This window comes from Nyctereutes procyonoides, unplaced genomic scaffold (genome assembly GCF_905146905.1).
Source record: "Nyctereutes procyonoides isolate TBG_1078 unplaced genomic scaffold, NYPRO_anot_genome, whole genome shotgun sequence".
Lineage (NCBI taxonomy): Eukaryota > Metazoa > Chordata > Mammalia > Carnivora > Canidae > Nyctereutes > Nyctereutes procyonoides.
Window position 1 is genome coordinate 16,171,653 of NW_026575042.1, and position 22,538 is coordinate 16,194,190.

Here is a 22,538-nt window from a genome sequence, read left to right on the forward strand (position 1 = left end):
TCTACCTTCAATTTGTTCTCAATCGCTAAGAATCTCTTATGGTTTCTTTTCTTCCCTCTCTCTTTTTTTCCCCTCCCATATGGTCATCTGTTTTGTTTCTTAAATTCCACATATGACCAAGATCATATGGTATTGTCTTTCTCTGACTTATTGTGCTTAGCATAACACAGTCTACCTCTAACCACAATACTGCAAATGGCAAAATTTCATTCTTTTTGATGGCTGAGTAATATTCTATTGTGTATATATACTACATCTTCTTTATCTATTCATTAGTTGATGGACATTTGGGCTTTTTCCATAGTTAGGCTATTGTTGACAATGCTGCTTTAAGTATGTGAAGAACTCTTAAAACTCAACAATAAGAAAATGAACAATTGAATTAAAAAGCAGGCAATGAACAGATATCTCACCAAGGAAGATTTATATATGGAAAATTAGCATATGAAAGGATGTTCATCATCGTATATTGTTAGAGAATTGCAAATTAAAACATCAATGAGGTACCACTACAGACTTATTAGAAAGGCCAAAATCTAGAACATTAACTACACCAAATGCTGGCAAGTATGTGGAGTAATAGAAACTGACATTCATTTTTGGTGGAAATGTAAAAATGATGCAGCTACTTTGGAAGACAGTCTGGCGGTTTCTTATAAAACTATACCTTTATCATATGAAATGGGTCTATATTTTTAATATATCATTACAGATTTTAACAGTGAAAGAGTTGCATCAAACGTAATAGTGTGCCAATTTCTGCAGGGTAGGAAGAATATAGGCCAAGAAATTACTAGTTGTTATTTCTAGGTTGGAAGAAGAAATTTTGGAGTAAAGAAACCCTCATAATTGCTGGAATGAAGTAAGTTGTTTGCCTGTAAGCTATTCATCTTTTGTAAAATATCTGAATAATGGCTAATTACCTCTCAAAATTACTTTTGAACACAGTAATAAGCTGAATATTAGAATTCACCCTGGAAACGCAAGGACTACGCTGTCTATTTTGGAGATAGTAAAGAATGAGTGTGAAGTGAGTGAGCCTATTATGGCAAAGACTAAATTCCTAGAAGTCTCTTTGTGACCCTCCATTCTGGCTCCTTCAGGGACAAAATCAAAATCTTTAGGATAGGACTTATTATAATCAGACTGAATAACATCAAATTCTGCATGCAAAAATCATCAGACTTTCAGCAAGAAAATGGTCTGCTGCAAAATCAATGAGAAATAACCTCTCTCTATGGTCTCTGGACAAACAAGAATCCCAAAGGACCCAGACATAAGTATACCAGCACATACAATAACAACAAAGACACAGTTCCATACTTATTGAAAGAGTATTTCTACTGCTGATGTGAAATGACTATACTAGAACTTTAAAAAAATAACTATGTTACTTCAAAATATTAATATTGAAAAAATAAAAAAACTAAATATTTCAAAGTTTATTTTGGTTACACAAGAAAAATGTATAGTCCATGCAAAGAATAAAATTCTATTTGTGACAATACAGGAAGTGCAACCTTTACCGCTAATAAACAGACATTATATCTTCAGAAATAAAATCACATTCATAGTAATAAATGTTTCTTTTCCCAGTCTCATAGTAACCAGAGTAATGTGCTTTTCATTCTTTTTCACTCTTTTTAAGTCAACTTATTTCCTTTAAAATCTAAACTTAAGTAGCTAGTTAATATTTGAATTTTTCTCAAATAAAATGTTTTCACATCCAAGTTTTAAAGAAATATATATTAAAGTCCAAGAAGAAACTCTTACTTTAAAATTCAGTCAGTACTAAAGGCCAGATCCTTCTATAATCAGTTTTAGAACTTAAGATAATAATTGTTATTATTATCATTAAGCAAGCAAATTAAGTTTATTGAAAATCATTATTTTTATGTGACAATCATATTCAGTTAAAAATGTGTCCTACCTACTATAATCCTTCTGATGAATTTGTTTAAAAAGCTATATACAAACCATAATATTTATGATTCAAGAGAACTTTCTTTGAAAATGACCTGAAATCTTCCCATATTTTTTCACCTCACTAAAAGTTGAAGGTTGTTTTTATCTCAGCCCTGAATTTCTTTAAAAATAAAACATTTTGAAAAATATTTTGTTCTGAAATAATGCAGCATATGTAAGTGAAAGTTTCACCTCAGAAATATATTTTAAAGCCACAGCTTCTAATCTTGAAACATATACTTTGAAATACACAAGAGAATTTACGTAGTCTTAAAGATGATAGAAGTGCTAATTAAAATCCCTGCATTTAAATAGAATGTATGTTTAGTCACTGAAAATAGTTTCAGAGGGCAAAATACATACTATTAATCCATACAAAGTTTCTTTTTCAATGGATAAAGATATATCACATCCCTATGAAGAGATTTATTTGAATGTGCAAATATATTTTGGGAGGCATACATCTGAATAAATCCTCATTTGGGGTGGTAAAGAACAAAAACCCTCACATACCCTGTTCAGATAGGCAGCACATTTCCAGTCTTTGCTCATGAGAATATCCATAGAGGACGTGGGCTTCTTGTAGTGCACTTTTATACAATTTCCTTTTTTTCTTACATTTTTCTGGCTAAAGAAATACAGAAAAGAAATAAGACTCATTTCTGAATATATAATTTTGTTTTAATATCTACTTGATTTAGCCATTGAGCTGAAATTAATCTGATTTAATGTATGATTGATTATACCATATATTACATAGACTTTGATATATGATTATTATTTTATTATTTTAGAGTATACCAAAGTTGTGGGAATTTTGTACATTAAAAGTCAAAGGGATAGATTCTTGATTCACTAAGATAATATTTTAATATGATTCATCTTACATTTAAAAAGTTACAAAAGGACAACCAATGTGACAAAGTAGTCAGTATTAATACATGTTAGTCGAATAATTTGATGCTCTTTCTTTTTTTTTGTTGGTGTTCAATTTTTTAAAAATTTTTATTTATTTATTCATAGAGACACAGAGAGAGAGAGAGAGAGAGGCAGAGACACAGGCAGAGGGAGAAGCAGGCTCCATGCAGGGAACCCGACGTGGGACTCGATCCCGGGTCTCCAGGATCACACCCCAGGCTGCAGGCAGCGCTAAACCACTGCGCCACCAGGGCTGCCCTTGGTGTTCAATTTTGATGCTCTTTCAATAGCAATGATATTGAAGTGGTATAAGTTGAAAAGCCAAGTTTCTTATTTTAAGAAAATTAATTCTATTCACATCCAGTTTGGGTGTTATCACAGACAGGTGACATTCATACAAGTTCCTTAAGCCTTTGCCCCAATATCTTTCTGTAAAATGTGGGTTTTATAAGTTTCATGAGTATTAAATTAAATAATAGATGGCAGTTTTCTGGCATAGTAACACTTAAAAAATATAATTCTACTTGAATTCAGGATTTTTCTACATACAAATTAACTTAATATTAAAAAAAATTTTGAAAAGAAAATCAGAGTAAAAGAATCTCTATGTTAAAAATAATTACAAAAATTATCTGGCCCAATAATTTTTCCAATGTTATTTTAGAACTTGCCTAAAAAGTTTTTTAAAGATTTTATTTTTAAGTAATCTCTGTACCCAACCTGGGGCTTGAACTTCTAACCCCAAGATCAAGAACTGCATGCTCTAACGACTGAGCCAACCAGGCCCAGAATTTGCCTAAAAAGTTTTTTATAATACTTTTAAATGTTACAATTTATAAAATGCATACCATTTTATTTATGGAAACTTTACCATCAAAAAGAATACAGATTTTTATTCTATAATTCAACTTACTACTTGTATACAATGATCATATCTTTATCTTAGATATATAATTTACTCTTTATATAGAAATGTTAATCTCTATAACACCTATATTCAATTTATTCAAAGAATGAAGCTATCTATATATTTAATGCTCTTTTCAAATTCCACCTTATTCTTGGAATCCCCAAATTAATATCAACTATTTGTTCCTACTATATTTAATATTTCCTTTAATCATTTAATACATTCTGATTTGTATCATAGTTATTAATATTCATGTATGATCCCACCCATAAAATGAAAGGCACAAGTTAACATTTCATCTTTGTATCCTTCACAGTACCCATTTGCCTAATCTCATTGTGTATCATTTAAGCATTTAGAAAGTGGTTATTAAATTGCAGGTTGTTCTGGACATGGATTTGTTTGATATAAAAGCAGTGAAACAATATAATCAAACAAAAATCTATTTTTAAAAAAATCTTTGTACACAGAATATTTAAATTTCATTAATTTCATAGAAAAAGAGATGAAAAGATAGGTAGATACAATTCAATAAACATTAGAAAATGTAAACAGAGTATCTAGGCTAACGTCAGCAGGTTTAAGATACTCCTGAAACTTAAGTGTTATAATGATGCTAAGAAATTAGTAAGAAATAGCCTAGAAGCTGATATGACACTAAACAAGCGAAGTTGAGGAAATTTCTTGAGAAAAATCAGTACTGTAGACAGTTAAAGTAAATTTTGGTGAGTCTGGGGAACTAAAATGCTTTCTTAAAAACCTGTGTTTGAGATTCTTTGAGAATTTATCAGTAAGTATGTGCCATCTAGTGGTAATACAATTAAATATCTTCAAAGAAAAAAATTAAGACTTTATAAAGAATTTTGAATTCCAGAATTAGACTCAGCTATGCATTGTAGTTTTTCAACTAACAAGGGATAAGCGCATATCCTAAAGTGTAGACTGTTACTCCCTACCCACCCCTGGTATAGTTTCTCCCATAGGTATCCATTATTACTAGTTTCTTTCATAGTCTTTCAGAGATACACCTACAAACATTTGTATCATTTAAATAAATATAACTCATTTTACAGAATGTTGTGAATAGTTATATATACATTGAGGTTTTCAATTTGTATTGAAGACTGCTTCATTTATTAATTGATTTGACATATTCTAAACCCTTGGGATCTATCGTTGAAGAAAATAGATAAAGCTTACATTCATTCTAGCCAGTGAAATAGACAATCTATAACAAATCAGTAGTGCCTACAGTATATTATAGGAGATTATAAGTTCTATGTAATACAGAAAAGTTAAGTCAATAGGGCAACTGTCATTGAAAAAGGTGACGTTTGAGCAAAGACCTGAAAGAGGTCAGGGAGTTAGCCATGTAGATATCCCAAGAGAGAGTACTCCCAAACAGAGAAAAAAATACCCTAAGGTAGGAGAATACAAACGTATTCAAGAAGCATAAAGACTTCTAACTCTGGGAAATGAACTAGGGGTGGTGGAAGGGGAGGAGGGCGGGGGGGGGTGGGGGTGAATGGGTGACGGGCACGGAGGGGGACACTTGACGGGATGAGCACTGGGTGTTATTCTGTATGTTGGTAAATTGAACACCAATAAAAATTAATTTATAAAAAAAAAAAAAAAGAAGCTTCAAAGAAGCCATGCTGGCTGAGGCTGAATGAAAATGGAGAGCAAAAGGGAATGAGGTCACAAAATTAACAGTGGCCATATCATGGAGATCCTTTCGAGCCGTTTCAGGAAATTTGCCTTTTATTCTGAGCCCGTTCACAGTTCCAAGCAAGAATAACATTTGATTTGATTCATGACTAGAATAGACTATACAGGGGCATATAGATATGATGACCAGCTACTGCAATAATCTAGGTAAGAAATGATGGTGCTGTAGGCCAGAGCAGCGGCAGGCACCGTGATGAAAGTGGCAAGATTCTGGACATAATCTAAAGTTAGAGCAAAAGGAATTTCTTGACCAACTGAAAACTGGTTGTGAGAGAAAGCGAGGATGACTCTTAATGCTTTTGGACTGAGCTAGGAGAAGGATAAAATTTGCTGTCTACTGAGAAAAAGGATGTCAAGGAAGTGAGATTTGTGGGGGAAGATCAAGAGTTCAGGTAGGAGTAGAAGATGTCTGTTGTGACATATAAGTGGAAATACCAAGCAGGAGTGTGGTAAGGGAATTCAGGAGACAGAATGGAACTACACATAGAATTTAGGAATCATCCACACACACGTGGCAGTTAAAGCCAAGAAATTGGATGAGATAACCAAAGAAATGAGAAAATAGATGTGTGTATATCCACACATGTGCCATATATGTACCTTATTTATTTGACAAATGCCCTATTAATGAACATTTAGGTTATTTCTAATACTATGCAATTTGAAACAATACTATGATAAAAAAATTTCTCCATGTGTCATTTTGCCCATGTGAAAGTGTACTGAAGAATAAATTCCTAGATGTTGAATTACCAGGTTTGCAGTATGTATATTTTAAAATTTGGAAGTTACTGGGAATTGACTCTTGAATGAGGTGGTCACAATTTACAATGCCATAAACAGTATGTTTCCTCACCTCCTGGAGAACACTTTTGTTACCAAACTCTTAAATCTCTATCAATATCTTATGGGAAATATGGTATTTCTTTTTAATTATCATTTTCATTTCTTAAATTTAGTAATTGGAGAAATTATTAATATTTTTCCAGCTTTATTGAGATATAATTGACATATACCTGTAAATTTAAAAGCATAACATAATGATTGGATACATGCATATCTTATAAAACTATTACCAAAATAGGATTAGTTAATATCTCATAAATTCACATAACTGTTGTGTGTGTGTGCATAATGAGAACATTTAGGATCTACCTTTTTTTTGGCAAGTATATAGTCTAGTACTATTAACTTTAGTCATCATGCTGTACATTAGATCCCAGAACTTATTCATCATTTTTTTACTTTTTTTTTTCATTTTTTTACATTTTTAAAAGCCATTCTCTTTTCTCTGGAATGACTGTTCAGGTCCTGTGTTCATATTATATTGGTCTTTCTCTTACTGGTTTATAAGAGATTTTTATAAATTAAAAAGTAATCCTTTGCCACATGTATTACAAAGATCTCCTGTTGACAGTTTACCTTTTAGATATTTGTATTGTCATTTATGTTCATTTAAATCTTTCATCCTTCTAGTACTAATTTAGAGGTATGAGGTATACCTTCTACTTTTTTTCTCAAGTAGCTAGCCATTTGTACCCATAGAATTTTAAAAATAATACTACTTTAATTATTTGAATATAACTTTTAACTACTAATTATATTTCCAAGTAGTCTGGAGTCTATTTTTGGATATTACATTGTTCTATTTATCTGTCAAATCACTATTAGTGCCAAACCGCTTTAACTACTTGAGCTTTATTGTAATTTTATTTTATAGGCCTAACTCCTTCTTCTATATTTAATTTTCCTGTACAATTTAGCATTTGTCTTAAGTCCTTTTAAAAAATTGAGATTGCTTTAAAATTAATTTAGGGAGAATTGACATCTTTCCATATTAAATTTTCTAAACCAAGAAGAGGATTATATCTATTTACCTAGGTTTTATTTTCTGTCTCTTAGTAGAAATTTAAAGTTTCATTCATTTAGCTGTTACACATGCTTCTTAAGCTTATCCCTGTATTATGTATGTTTTGTTGCTATTATAAATGGGAACTTTTACCCCTTCATATTTTCACACTGATTACCTGTGTATAGTAATTTATAACTGCCATGTAACTGAATTTTCTTATTGTTTATAAATTTTTATTTTTTATTTTTTATTTTTTATTTTTTTTAGAAATGAGCTCCATGGATTTTCCAGGTAAACAATCATCTACTAATAGGGATAATTTTGCTCTTCTTCTTTCCTGTATGTGTATTTTTGCTTCTTTCTTTGGCTAACTGTATTAGCCAATTCTACCAAGACGATTACATAATAATAGTAATCTTATATACTTTTAGAACCCAATTACCTACTTGAACAAATGTCTTCTCTAATTAAAATAAAACTTTCAGTTGAATGAGTCTGTGTATTTTTCAAGACATGCTGAAGTGATTCACACTTATTTAAATAGAATTCTTCTGCAGAAGTTACCAAAAAATGTTTATTCGCAATCATCTTCATAAACTAAGCTGTTTAAGACATTATCATAATCTTTCAACTGGAATATGCCAAGGAAAAGCTTCTGGATTGAAGGAAATAAAGGCTCAGCATTTCACCAAACATAACAGATTAATTCCATATACTAATTATTAGGGCAACGTTCGTGAAAGATGAACGAACATCATGCTTGAATGAATTATAGTAATAATACTGTGATTAGGTTCAATTTAAAAATACCATAGTATTTAATGACATAAATGTTGAACTTGAAGTTTTACATTTTGGCCAAAATTCAGCAAAGGAAACGATGTTGTCTTAAGCCTAAACTAAGGCAAAAACTAGTTTCCTATCTTTTTTCTTAAGATACAAGAACTTCGGGCAGCTCGGGTGGCTCAGCGGTTTAGCGCCACCTTCAGCCCGAGGCCTGATTCTGGAGACCCTGGATTGAGTCCCCACGTCAGGCCCCCACATGGAGCCTGCTTCTCCCTCTGCCTGTGTCTCTGCCTATCTCTCTCTCTCTCTCTCTCTCTCTCTCTCTCTCTCGTCTCTCATGAATAAATAAAAATCTTAAAAAAAGATAAAAACTTCTTTTTTAAATACAAAATTATCTCTCAAAGGCATGAAAATATCTATATTTACCATTTCATCCAAAAGTCAAGTAAGATAATTAACTTTAGATTTAACAAAGAATTGTTCAAAACCAAGTGGTATAGAAAATAGGATCCAAACTCAAGCAGAAAATAATTGCCATTCAAAATCACTCTATTAAACTAGAAATTAGAGGTTTCTAAACCCTTGACTGAAATCTATCACAGCTCTTGTGACTTTCCTGGTAACTCTCAGGTAATAAAATGTCCCCTAAAATTCAAAAACTAAAATGTCAATTCGTACATAAGAAATAAAATTCCAAACTCCACTTTAAGTTAAAGCTTCTGTCTTCCACCAGCTAGAGGCATACTTCAGGCTGAAGTGGACCTCCTTTTCCTCTATGTGCTTCTCTTTCTCTCCCCACATCTTCTGGGTTCTCTGGGATTGAAGAGATTAGGTGTGGAGAATGGAAAAAAATTCCAAAAAAAAAGTTTTTGACCACGACCACAGCAATTTGGGGTTGGTGCTTTATGGGTTCAGCGTATTTTTTTTATTATGGGGAATCTTGTTTTTTGTTTTTTTTTTTTGGAGAATGATTTCTATCAACTAGGAACAGCTCCCTCTGACAGAGGAGGGCATTCTTTTAGCTGATTGTTTTCAATCCCCCACCCCATCACCATTTCACTGCATTGTTCTGCCTAGATTGCAAGGGAGCAGCAAGCCATATTGGGTGGGGACCCTTTTAAAATGACCCTTGATTCTTTTTCCCATGTTGGCTGCATCATTTCTCCTCTAAACCATGGGAATGCTGGCTATTCTCAGTGCCTCTAGCTCTTTTCACTCTGCTGCAAAACCTGATAACCAGATACTCTCACTCTGTAGATTCCTCGGAGGAAAGCTGGACACCAGTATGCTGTGTTGCTCAAGCAAGAGTATACACATCAAGCTCTCAAAAAAATCCCTTATAGATGAAAAGCAACATCTTTTCTTTTCTTTTCCCAAGATGAAGAGTGAGGAGGTGTAGGGAAAATGCCACAGAATGTCACTATTTTCTCCAAAGAAATTTTGTATGCTAACCCCAAATATTTTATATCCTTGCATAAATTGGGCTAAAGGATCCCATGTTGGTTTTGGCCCATCCTTTGCAACGTGAGAATAATTATTTTTGTCTTCATCTTTTGCAGTCATGAAGACCTATGTCTTTCACTAAAACCTGGGTATATGTAATAATGCTAGAACTTTCATAGTATCTTCCATCCTGAAAACAAAACAAAACACAGACAAATTTTCAAATATACTTAAGAAGGAAATTTTAAAGGCATCTCTTTAACAGACTTTCAAGGTGCTATAAGCTTATCAAGTCAAGGAGAAAGATCAAAGATTTCAGATGAAGTCATAGAAAGGACCGGACATCTTCAAAGTCCAATAAATACCATGATCCCAAGAAGGGATATCATGCCCTTAATTATGTTTATAATATTCTGGAAATTTGGGTTTTCTCAGTTTATTAAATTTAGGGTGGAGGAGGAAAGTAAGTAATCATCATAGAAAGAGAAGGAAGACACAGAGTCTAAAAATTTGTGTGAATTTATGAATGTAAATAAGATGATTCTTGATAGATGTATTCTTGGTATATGAATAAACATGTAAATATTTGGAGTAAAGATGAAGTCTGAGACTACTAACACATGGCTAGACAGGGAAGATAGTACCCTATTTGGAGTAAAGATGAAGTTTGAGACTACTAAACATGGCTAGACAGGGAAGATAGTACCTTGTGTCTGAGTAGATTCCTAGCTGTGTCCAAAATTGAGAAGTTCGTAAATGACTGTCCTATATGATCTTGTTCATGAGTATTAGTGGCTGACTGAAAGGACTTAATATTATTTTTACATTTCCCAGGATTTGAGGGAAAAATTGAATGTCCCATTTTATTGAATAAAGTTTTTGCTGTCATCACATACTAATATGGAGTGGCAAAGTCAACGAAAATAATATATAAGTGTTTGTCCACCCAGTAAGGCCAGAGGAATGAAATTTGCAACCCGGCAGAAATTCTTCTTTTGTTGCTTTGGATTTTAAGATTGCTTTTCCACCTCAGAGTTAATAAAGATGTAATGATCTGATGTTGTAGCAGGATAAATCTTATACCTCAAACTTGTAAGCATTACTGATTTTTGCTAAATAAAATACAGTGTAATAGCCTGCATCCAACAAGGATAAGAAATTTGATCTCAGTCATTGGGCCACCCCTTACTTTCCCTAGGTTCATATAAATTGGAAAGAAATTTATGATGCCTGAAAAGTGAAGACAGATTATTACTCTACAGCCCATAGTGGTTACATGAATAGCAACATCTTTGTTCCAGTCCTTTGAAGTCAGGCAATCTAAAGCTTCTTGGCCACACGAGACAAAATCATTTTTTTGGAAGTTGGGAACCTTGATGGCATGGGTTCAACGTCTCTGGGTGGGCCATGATGCTATTTTTTGAGGTACTGCCACTTCTCAGGGCACTGACAGACTTGTCCTCTTCCAAATCTGAAAGGATCCCTTCCCAGCTCAGCTGCTCCTGCCTGTCCATCTCAGAGGCACTGACTTCTCTGTTTTCAGTCCACCCTTTTCTCATCTTCAAGGAATTCAGGTTAGGAAGACAGGCAAGCTCTGCTTTTGACCTCCACAACAGAAAACTCCCCGGCACATGGGAACACAGGGGCCTGACTACTTTTTGGAATACATGAAAGAGGAAAATACAATCAAAACACGAAATACTATCAATAGAACTGGTGTTTGGTTGGCTGTGGGCAAGAATTCCCTAGCTAAGGGACTTTGAATATCAGCATAGATAACCAGGTGATAGTCCTTCCTCCTCTCCCCTTGGCACCTTACTTCCTAACTCTACCTGACCTTTTCCCTTAATTTTCTCCCATAGCACTCATTAACAATTAACATACCTTACCTTTCACTATTATTTATGTGTCTTACCTCCTAATTTACGTCTCACAAAGGCATTTGAATTTTGTTTTGTTTACATCTAAGCCTAGAAGAGTTGCAAATAGAAGCTGACTAAATATTTATTATTATAATTAGATATTTTTTTTGTTCAATGTGGCATTGATTAAATCCAGTTAGAAAACTGGAGATGAAAATGAAAGCTACTGCATTTTAATCCTGAATTATGTAATAAACCCTAGAAGAGTAAAAGAAAAATTTATAAACATGATTACCACTGGGCATTATGATATGGTGATATTACTTCTAAGATAACATAAACTTCAGTTTCTGTACAGAAATCAGATGTAAAATTCTTCATGGGCCACTAATTTATTCCATGATATTAGTAAGTATATTTTTTCTTAGAAAAAAAGTGTCTAGGGGCAGCCCGGGTGGCTCAGCAGTTTAGCGCCGCCTTCAGCCCAGGGCCTGATCCTGGACACCCAGGATCGAGTCCCACATCAGGCTCCCTGCATGGAGCCTGCTTCTCCCTCTGCCTGTGTCTCTGCTTCTCTCTCTCTCTCTCTCATGAGTAAATAAATAAAATCTTAAGAAAAAAAAGAAAAAAGTGTCTAATTTCAAGTACTTTAAATACTACATAAAAAATAGTACCTAATTTTAAGACTAAAGTAATTCAATAAAATGCTTTTTAATGTGACCTCTTTGGGGGATGGTAGAGCCTCACTACAATCCTGTATGTACAACGGTAGCATCTAGAGTTCAAAATTATGATTTTGGTTACATCATTATTAAAGTTAGCTGCAAAATAAGTACTTATAATTTAGAAAATTTATCTTTTAGACACAGCATTGAGCATATATTAAAGATCTGAAAAGCCAGAATCATAGATACTTAGCCTGCTTTACTGAGCTTCATAAATTTATTGAAATGACTTCAAATAGTGACCATTACTTTAAGTTATTTCTTACATAATATGCCTTCAGAAACATGAGGATATATAATTCACAAATTTCATAATCTAAAAATATATAAAATTTTCCTTTGGAATGCATCTCTCCTGAATGTTTGAGGATCAACACTACTGCCTATTCTAAGGTACTCTGCCTGGTGATTTACGTTAATTGATGCTATTTATACATTCAGACTTGTAGTGTAGCTCGCTGAGTCTAACCATGCATTGCCCTGATGCATCGTTCTATTTACTAACACACCAAAGCATCGCTCTTCTCCTCTGTTGGGCAGATTGTTTTCACTTAAAGCAATTCAGTAGAAAGTTAATCACAAGGATATCTTGTCTTCTTTAAATTGGATTTCTGCAACAACAACCAGTAATCTAGACAGTAAGAACATTCCCATTCCTTTGATGCACACTAGAAGATAGCCACATCACACCCATGTGCATCACACACTCGACTTCCTCCCCTCTCATCTCTCATCTTTAGCATCAGTTCATATAATCTTTAAGTTAACTCTGGATTATTTAGATAGTGTATTCCAATTATTGAACACCTGAAGCAAATATTGCTTTCAAAATCATACTAACTTACTGTTTATTCTAAGTTTCCTATGGACATAAATAGCAATTTTGCTTACTCTAACTCAGAAGGATTTTAAGATCAAAATAACTTATGTCCACTCTCCACACTACTGGAAAGTGTGAACTAGCTAAACTGCCCCTCAAAAAAAAGTTCTAGGGCACCTGGGTGGCTCAGGTGGTTAAGTGTCTGCCTGTGGCTCAGGTCATGATTCCAGGGTCCTGGGATTGAGCCCTGCATTGGGCCCCCTGCTCAGCAGGGAGTCGGCTCCTTTTCCCTCTGCCTCTCTCCCCACCCTGGCTTGTGCTCTCTCTATCGCTCTCCCTCAAATAAATAAATAAAGTCTTTTTAAAAAGAAAAAAGTTCTAGTTCTGTTTAGTCTGATCCCTTACAGGGATCTGAGAGACTATGGATTATATCTGAGAGATAATACTGAGAATGCAATGAGTACTAGGGGAGAAATTAGGAAGAATGAATAAGGAACTATGAGCATCCAATTACACTGTGATTTCATTAGTTAGCTTGAAATATTAGGAATTACAAAAACAAGAACTGAGTATTCCTTCAAAACCTGGGCATAGAGGGTGGAGGAGGAAGACAAGCAGTTTAAAATAGTCCCAATGGAAAATCAGAAAAATCACAGGCTACCAGATGACTTTTTTTATTAATTTAGATTTTAACATATACTTACTAAATAATTTGAATATCTAAGCTATTTTCCTATTAGAAGAAATATACAACTGCTACATTCTGTGTAGTGGTGGTTGTTTTTTAAAGAAATCTCAGTCTGACATTTTAGGCTGGTCTGTTATTTAGACTGACATCCTTCTGAAAACAATTTTTATACAACCAATATATCAGTCATTTAGTGTGATGGAACTGAAATCAGATTTTGAGAGAAGAAGGGAAGAAGAAGAGGGCTGTAGCTGTCGTAGAAGGGAGAAAATCAACTGCCACAAAGAAGGAAACTATTTGAAGGGACAGGGGAGTGTAACATCATAATTTTGTGAAGATTTGTCTGGCTTCTTCAGCACCACAAACTCATAAACACATTTATTCATTTCACACACACACACACACACACACACACCAACACAATAAAAACACATTTTCATGAATATTTTCTTTAACTAATTCCAGTAGACATAGAAAACAGGTATTTATGGTGACATAATCTGCTATATAGTGGTTCTTGAGACTGAGGAACTATATAATTTCACAGAACATTCCTAAGTACGTAGGTTCAGGAAGAAATATATATGTATATGCATGTGAGTGTGTGTGTGTATGTGTATACACAATACACTCTATATATACCCACACAAATACATATGCACACAGACAATTGTGTGTATTTTCTCCTAGTTTTATTGAGAAATAATACACATCACATCACTGTGTGAGTTTAAGGCATACGGCATGATTGGTTTGTTTTGCATATATTGTGAAATGACTACCACCATAGGTTCAGGTAACATCCATCTTTTCATATAGATACAATAAAAAGGAAGAAGAAAAAACAGAAAGATTGTTTTCCTTATGATGAGAACTCTTAGTATTTACTCTCTTAACAACTTTCCTATATATCATACAGCAGTGTTAGCTATAGTCATCATGCTGTACCTTATACCCTAGTATTTAATTTACCTTATAGCAGGAAGTGTGTAACTTTTGATCACCTTCCTCCAATTCCTTTCTTCCACCCTCTGCCTCTGATAGCCACAAATCTTATCTCTTTTTCTATGAGTTTGTTGCTGTTGTTTAGATTCCACATATACGTGAGGTCATATGGTATTCATCTTTCTCTGTCTACTCATTTCACGTAGTATAATGCTTTCAAAATCTATCCATGTTGTCAAAAATGGTAAAACTTCCCTGCCTTTTTTATGCCTAAATAATAAGGAATGGTAATATTTTTAAAAATTTATTCATTTATGAGAGACAGAGAGGCAGAGACACAGGCAGAGGGAGAAGCAGGTTCCATGCAGGAAGCCCGATGTGGGACTTGATTCCGGGTCTCCAGGATCACACCCTGGACTGAAGGTGGCACTAAACCACTGAGCCACCTGGGCTGCCCCAGGAATAGTAATATTTTTAAAGAGCTCTTTGGGAGAATGTGATAATGAGCAATTTGGGGAACCAACAGTAGAGTAAAACAAAACAAAAAACCAAAACAAATCCTGCTATCAAGATACCAATATTTGTATCAATAATTACCAATTACTCCTAAGGTACAAGAAAATAAAATAAATACTAGGTTTTAGTGACAGTCATGAAGAAGTTCTAAATCTATTGCTAGGAATCAATACACTAAACATGAAGAAGAAAGCTTTCACATCTTTGTCTAACTTTGAAAAGTTCTGGTTTATGGTTAATTAATCAAGTTGGCTGAATTAACAGCAGGAGATCAATAAGAAGGACATTGTGATCTTCTATTTACAGATGATACCTTATTATGAATTTGATATGCTTATGAAGATTAGAAGCAGATGGTCCAATATAAATTTCAAACAGGTTGACATATAATGTAAAAACCTGGAGTTTGTAAACAGAAGATGTAGGCTTGAGTCCCAGTTCTGCTGCTATATGACCTCAGGCAAGTCACTTAATCTAAACTTCACTTTCTTAACAATGAATGAAGATTACATTGAGATAGTGTATGTAAAAAGTACTTTGTAAAATGTAAAGCATTTTTCAAATGTTCATTATTACTGTCATAAATGATGAGGACATAAATATTTATCATTGGCCTATGCAATCTAAGAAAATGAGATAGGAACTCTATTCATAGCAGGGAGGAGTTGACTGAGTACACATTTTATTTCTATAGAAGTTCTATGAAAGATCTATGATTATTTTTTAAATTTTACTAATTTATCCAATGCTTGTGTACTATGAGGTGTCAAGCAGAGTTTTAATCACTTTACAACACTTCATTTTAACTTTCTAATAATTTCTTGAGGTAGGTACTGTTGTTTTCATTTTACAAATGAAGAAACAGAATGACTGAGTTTAGAACTTGCCCAAGCTCATATAGTTAGTAAGTGATAAAGTTGGAATTCATACACAAGCCATCAAGGTCCAGAATTTGTGGGCTTAATCACTATAAAATTTTATAGCACTAAAAGGAAATTCTTTCGGGGAGCCTAGGTGGCTCAGGTGGTTAATCATCTGCATTTGGCTCAGGTCATGATCTCAGGGTTCTGGGATCAAGCTCCGAAATGGGTTCCCTGTTCAGCAGGGAGTCTTCTCCCTCTCCTTCTAACCCTCCCCTATGCTTATGCTCTCTCTCTCTCAAATAAACAAAATCTTTTTTTTTTAAAGGCAATTCTGTTGCACAAATCACAAAGATGGTGTTATGAAGCGGCTTGTAGCCCATTTTACAAGAAATAGAGTGTGTCGAAAATTAACAAAGAACTGCCAACTGGCACTTTCTGTATCAGGTCACATTTATACTTCTTAAGAATTGGGGGGGGGGAGGGATTATTAATCAGTAATTGAAAACTAAAATCACCATTGAACATAGGGTTAAATATTCAATTTTATGTTACATATATTTTATGATAATTTAAAAAAAGTATCAAAAGTTTGAATCAAATTTATTATGTACAGTTTAAAGAATTTTATATATTCTTTCAAGTTGCAGACTTAAAAAAATTTATTTTTTTTGAGATAGAGAGCAAGAGGGAGGGGCAGAGGGGTAACCCCAAGGCGACTCCCCACTGACTGTGGAGCTTGACAGGGGCTCAATCCCAGCATCCTGAGATCATGACCTGAGCCAAAATTAAGTCAGATGCTCAACCAACTGAGCCACCCAGGTGCCCCTCAAGTTGTAGACATTTTTTTGGTAAAACTAAGTATATCATTAAATCTGTAGAGAGAGCCATTGTAAACACTGCTACATAAAATGATAGCATTAGTAATGAATTAATAGTAATGAAATATCAGTATTGATGAAACAGAGCACAGGAAGCACAGAATGTATTGATGAAACTGAGTCAACAGATAATTTCTAAGGCCTGTGCTAAAGTGCAGCTATCTCCCACTGCTCTGGCCAGGCCGCTTGCTATAGCTAAGGACATTCAACAGACTGGGAGGATGGGTTTAAATCAACCATGAAAATAAGCATGTGCTTATTTGCCCTGAGCCTTAAAAATGTTAGGATTGGCATAATGGATTTTAATCAATAGTACATATGGTTATCAAGACCTGGACCTAAAGGAAAGTTACTTGGCTGCTATCTTCTACTCCATATTTCCTTGTTTTTTTATGGAATATGTGTTTATGAGAAAACAATTATTGTATCAAAGACAGATGCTCAGATTCCATTTCACAGTGAATCATAAGAACAGGTGGGAGATCTAGAAGAGGATGGTTAAATACATAATGCAGAATCAGTACACATTCTGGGAGATAAACAAAATTATAAAGAAGTGATAATTCTGAAATTTATTTTCAAAGTTAGCTTAATCAGTATTGTGTAGGGTTTAGGGATAATGGGTTTTGCCTGAGTCATGGACTGGTCCTGGCCTTTGGCTAGAAGATATGATACAAGTAATCTAATATGTGGGGGAGTTAGTAAAAAATGAATAAGTAAGTTAATAGTTCAATTGTAGACTTTCAGTTATATGATTATGAGTTTTGGATTTCACTATTCCCTAATGGAAGAATGTACCAAAAAGTTACTCCACTATTTTAAGAACTCCAACATAAAAGACTCACTTTAAGGCATACCCTTAACTCATAAGGGTTATGACTCCGAAGACAATTTAGTGAGCCTTGTATTTTGGCTTAAAAACAATGACCTGACTCTGGTTCCTTTAACAGTAACTAAAAACACTTTTAGAAAATTGAGAATTTCTTAGAAAAGATTACTGCTGTTCCAGCGAAGAGTCAATATGAGAAACCTGGGTGATATTTAATACATTTTTCATGTATTTGATGATGAGAAAGGGAGCCACCTGTTCTATCCTCTATAAGTTGAATATAAAGTTGGCCATATTATTTGGATTTGGATTTTTAAACTTTAGTAGAAGTTCACAGCTATCTAAATTCATAAGAGATGAAGTCGGGAGATGACAGAGGTGAATTCAAGAATTTATTTGGAGCAGTCAAGTCAGCATACATAAATGTAAGTGAATCAAAAAGCAGAATAGAGATAGGGAAAGAAACTGGTTTCTTTCAGTTGCAAAGAACATGAACGATAATATTTCTTATTCTCCTTCCAAATTCCATCAAACAAATCCAAAGTACTCTCAAGGCATTGCTGATATTGGGGACTATTCACTCACCAAGGAGTCAGATTAAGAAAGCTCTAACTTATCTCCTGCTTTCAATAGTTCAGAGCATTTCTGTTTACACTAACCAAGAAAAGCATTGCAGCAATGGTCTCTTTCAGTCATGTACTAAAGAATCAAAGGATAAGAAGCTCAATTAGCTTTATTTCCTGCATTGCTGGGAGCATGTTGGTTGATTTTAAAAAAACAACAACAACACTAAAATTATATCATTTTTTCACATATGATCTTAATCAAAAGAAAATATATTATTCTCCATCTTATTGTAATTGGTATCTTTTTGGAACTCCTTCCTGTAGATGTGGGTTCGTAGGGAAAGGAAATAAATAATTTAAATGTATACTTCCCCTGTAGTTTCTTTTTTTTTTAAGATTTTATTTACTTATTCATGAAAGAGAGATAGACAGACAGGCAGAGGGAAGAAGTAGGCTCCGTGCAGGGAGCCTGATATGGGACTCGATCCCTGGTCTCCAGGATCACACCCCAGGCTGAAGTTGGCGCTAAACCGCTGGGCTACCGGGGCTGCCCTCCCCTGTAGTTTCAATGAATAATATCAACTAATGTCTATTAAGAGCCTGCTGTAGTAACTACACTTATCGTGGTGAGCATTAAGAAATGTGTAAAACTGTCAAATCACTTTGCTGCCCACTTGAAATGAATATAGCATCATATGTCAACTATACTTCAATAATAATAATTTAAAAAGCACTTATTATATGACAAGCAGTATGCCGAATGCTTTGCATGTATTATCTCAGTTAACCCTTACAACATCTTTATGAGGCAGATACTATAATAACCTCCATTTTATAGTGAGGCATGTGGGATTTGTAAAGACTAAGTGACTTGCCTGACTTTAATTGTCTGGTAAACAGCATAGCCAACCTTCAAACCCAAAGAGCTTGGCTCTAGAGTTTGCCTTATTAATTACTATGACAACTTAATTTTTTTCCTATACATTACTACAGAAGTTTTCTTGGTGTATTAGTCACAAATAACATCATAGTTATAGCAACATGTTCTAATTCCCTTAACCTTTCTATGGGCCAAAAACTAAAGAACGCTTAGAAAACAAGCGCATAAACAAAAAAACTTTTTTTTAAAGATTTTATTTATTTATTTATTTATTTATTTATTTATTTATTTATTTACTTACTTACTTACTTACTTACTTACTTATTTATTTGAGAGAGAGAGAGAGAAAGGCAGAGAGATAGGCAGAGGAAAAAGCAGGCTCCATGCAGGGAGCCTGATGTGGGACTTGATGCCAGGACTCCAGGATCATGCCCTGGGCCAAAGGCAGGCGCTAAACTGCTGAGCCACCCAGGCATTCCACAAACAAAAAATCTTAACCCCATAATACCAAAATTACAATTTTTAAAAAAACTTTCTTTCTTTTTCTTTTCTTTTTTTTTTTTTAGATTTTATTTATTGAATGAGAGAGAGAGAGAGAGAGAGAGAGAGAGAATGGCTGGGACACAGGCAGAGGGAGAAGCAGGCTCCATGCAGGGAACCTGACGTGGCACTCGATCCCAGATCTCCAGGATCACACCCTAGGCTGCAGGCGGCGCTAAACCGCTGCGCCACCGGGGCTGCCCACCAAAATTACAAATTTTATATCAAATATGAAACTTTTAAAATAAAAACTTACTGAGAGTTTGATAGCTATAGATCTTATTTGTCGGCAGGAATGTGGTGCAAAAGCATATATATATATATATATATATATATATATATATACACACACACACACACAGACATATATACATATATGTACACACATATATATACATATATATATGTGTATATATATATATATACACACACAGATGGTCCCCAACTTGTGATGGTTCGACTTATCTTTTTTTACTTTACAATGGTACAAAAATGATACCCATTCAGATTTTGAATTTGAATTTCTTCCTGGCTAGCAATATGGGGGTGATACTCTTTCATGCTGCTGGGCAGTGGTAGCAAGCCGTAGCTCCCAGTCAGCCCATGATCACGAGGGTAAACAACCCGTATGCTGACAATCTTTCTGTAACCACACAATTGTGCTTTTTTCACTCTCACTACAGCATTCGATTACATGCAATATTCAATGCTTTATTATCAACTAAGCTTTGTATGAGATGATTTTGCCCATGTGTGGGCTAATATAAGTGTTCTGAGCACATTTAAGGCAGGCCACACTAAACTATGTTCAGTAGGTTAGATGTACTAAATGCATTTGACTCACAATGCTTTCAACTTATTATGAGTTTATCAGAATGGAAACCACATTGTAAGATGAGGAAGATGATAGATAGATAGATAGATAGATAGATAGATAGATAGATAGATAGAGATACATCTATATATAGCAAATGTAGTTTTCTACTGAGTTACTGAGTTGGCTCAATAGATTGGTATCTAGTTTCACTCCATTACTCTAAGACCAAAATACTGCCTGATGATCTAGTTATAATTAATTTGCTAATCCTTATTACAAACTACATTCTTAGAATTTGGATCCTAAAGAGCAAAACACTTGCTCAAATAGATGTTAATCCAGATGCACTTCTTATGACTATTGCAAATGTAATTTGAAAATACAAAGAGTTCTGCTTGTCACTAGTCCTCCAAAGGGAAACATTAAGGGGCAAATAAAAAGCAACTCTACCAGAAACTGCCATGATTCAACATGTATATTAAAATTAAAAGGTGATAATTTTCCTTATTTTGTAGGTACAAATGTGGGAAAACCTTGAACAATAAATTAGGCCACTTCTTATGAATAAGTAAATTGGCATGGTATAGAAAGAGAAATAATTTGGACTTTGGGACTAGACATTTTGACTCTAACCATTATCTCATCATTTGGTAACTGACTGACTTTCGGCTAAACAAGTAGCCTGAATCTCAGTTTCTTTTATATGTCAAATAGTGACAATGCCTGTCTTCATGGGGTTGCTATAAGACTTTAAGAATTATATGAAAAGGATCTACCCAATTTGTGGCGTATGGCAGAGACTCACTATATCACTACTGGCTAGGGGGCTCTTTTAGTCATTGGTGTCATCATACTGCATGTTCACATCAGAGTCCTTTGTTGGAAGATATTTACTAGACCAAATTTATACTCAATAAATTGATCATCAGTTGGTAGTTTCCAGTCATATGTTTATTATTATATGGCAAAGAAACAAACTTATTTAAAAGTTGCTATAGGATAACGAGTTGTGTTATTTCTTTTCAGACTGGAAGAGTAATAGCATTTCAGTCATTAGGCCAAATTCTTAAGGGTACTAAAATTTCAGAATGGTTCTTCTAAAGTTACAAAGAATTGTGACATCCTCTGTGCCATCATTAGTGTATCTTTTGGAACAATCCCAAGGGCTTAACATAAGGTCTATATCTTCTTCACATTACGTATCTGTTATCTGGTGGGGAGGGGGAGGTAGTTTGCTAAGAACAGTCATTCAGGGACCCAGGCTGAGAAAGTAGCATATCAACATTTCAAACATTATCCATAACAGTGCCATAGGGAAAAACTAAATTCTGGAGGATGTTGTGCTGCACACATTTACATGCTCAAAGTGGTGACATTCATCAATTCCACAACTCACTGGCCCCACTCCACCACAAGTATCAAATGTGCAATTCTACTTTTAACAGGAAGAGACCTGGAAAATTCTGGTGAACACTATTAATGATTCATCAATAAGGAAGCAGAATTATAGGAGCTGCAGAGTTCATCTTTAGTAATATGGTATTGCTTCCTGTTTATCTCCCTGAAAAATACAGGCAACTCCATAGTACAGTGGGCAAATACTCAGATGATATCTGGTACCCGAAGAGATGGTTGTATACCTACTGATATATTCCACATACAGTATGTAAGCAGACTACTAAAATATATAGCATAAAAAAATCCATTAACATCATGGACAAAATAAACTAAATTTTACCATAAGAGCATCACAGCCTCAGGGGTGAACTCTCTACATTTTCTTGGAAACATGAAAAACTAGAAAAGTGTAGGCCAAGCAATCATTAGTTGGAGTATATTATTTACGTCCAAGAAAAATTATGACTCTATACAATCAATAAGATAGATGATCAAGTTCAACATACTAAAAATATTAAGTCCAAATTATAGATCAGATTTATCAGTAACATCTGTAAATTATGCATAATGCTGAATGACAGAAATGACCTTAAAGCTGTTTTCTTTTTT

At 34.2% G+C, this 22,538-nt stretch overlaps 1 protein-coding gene across 1 annotated transcript in view; it reads right to left on the reverse strand.

Annotated features, from left to right (window-relative positions):
* The window catches only part of ZCWPW2 (zinc finger CW-type and PWWP domain containing 2), a 122,419-nt gene that overhangs the window by 44,080 nt on the left and 55,801 nt on the right, over window positions 1-22,538 (reverse strand). The window contains exon 4 of the mRNA XM_055321451.1: window positions 2,479-2,593. Coding sequence (XP_055177426.1) covers window positions 2,479-2,593 — 115 coding nt within the window. The remainder of the gene's footprint in view (window positions 1-2,478; window positions 2,594-22,538) is intronic.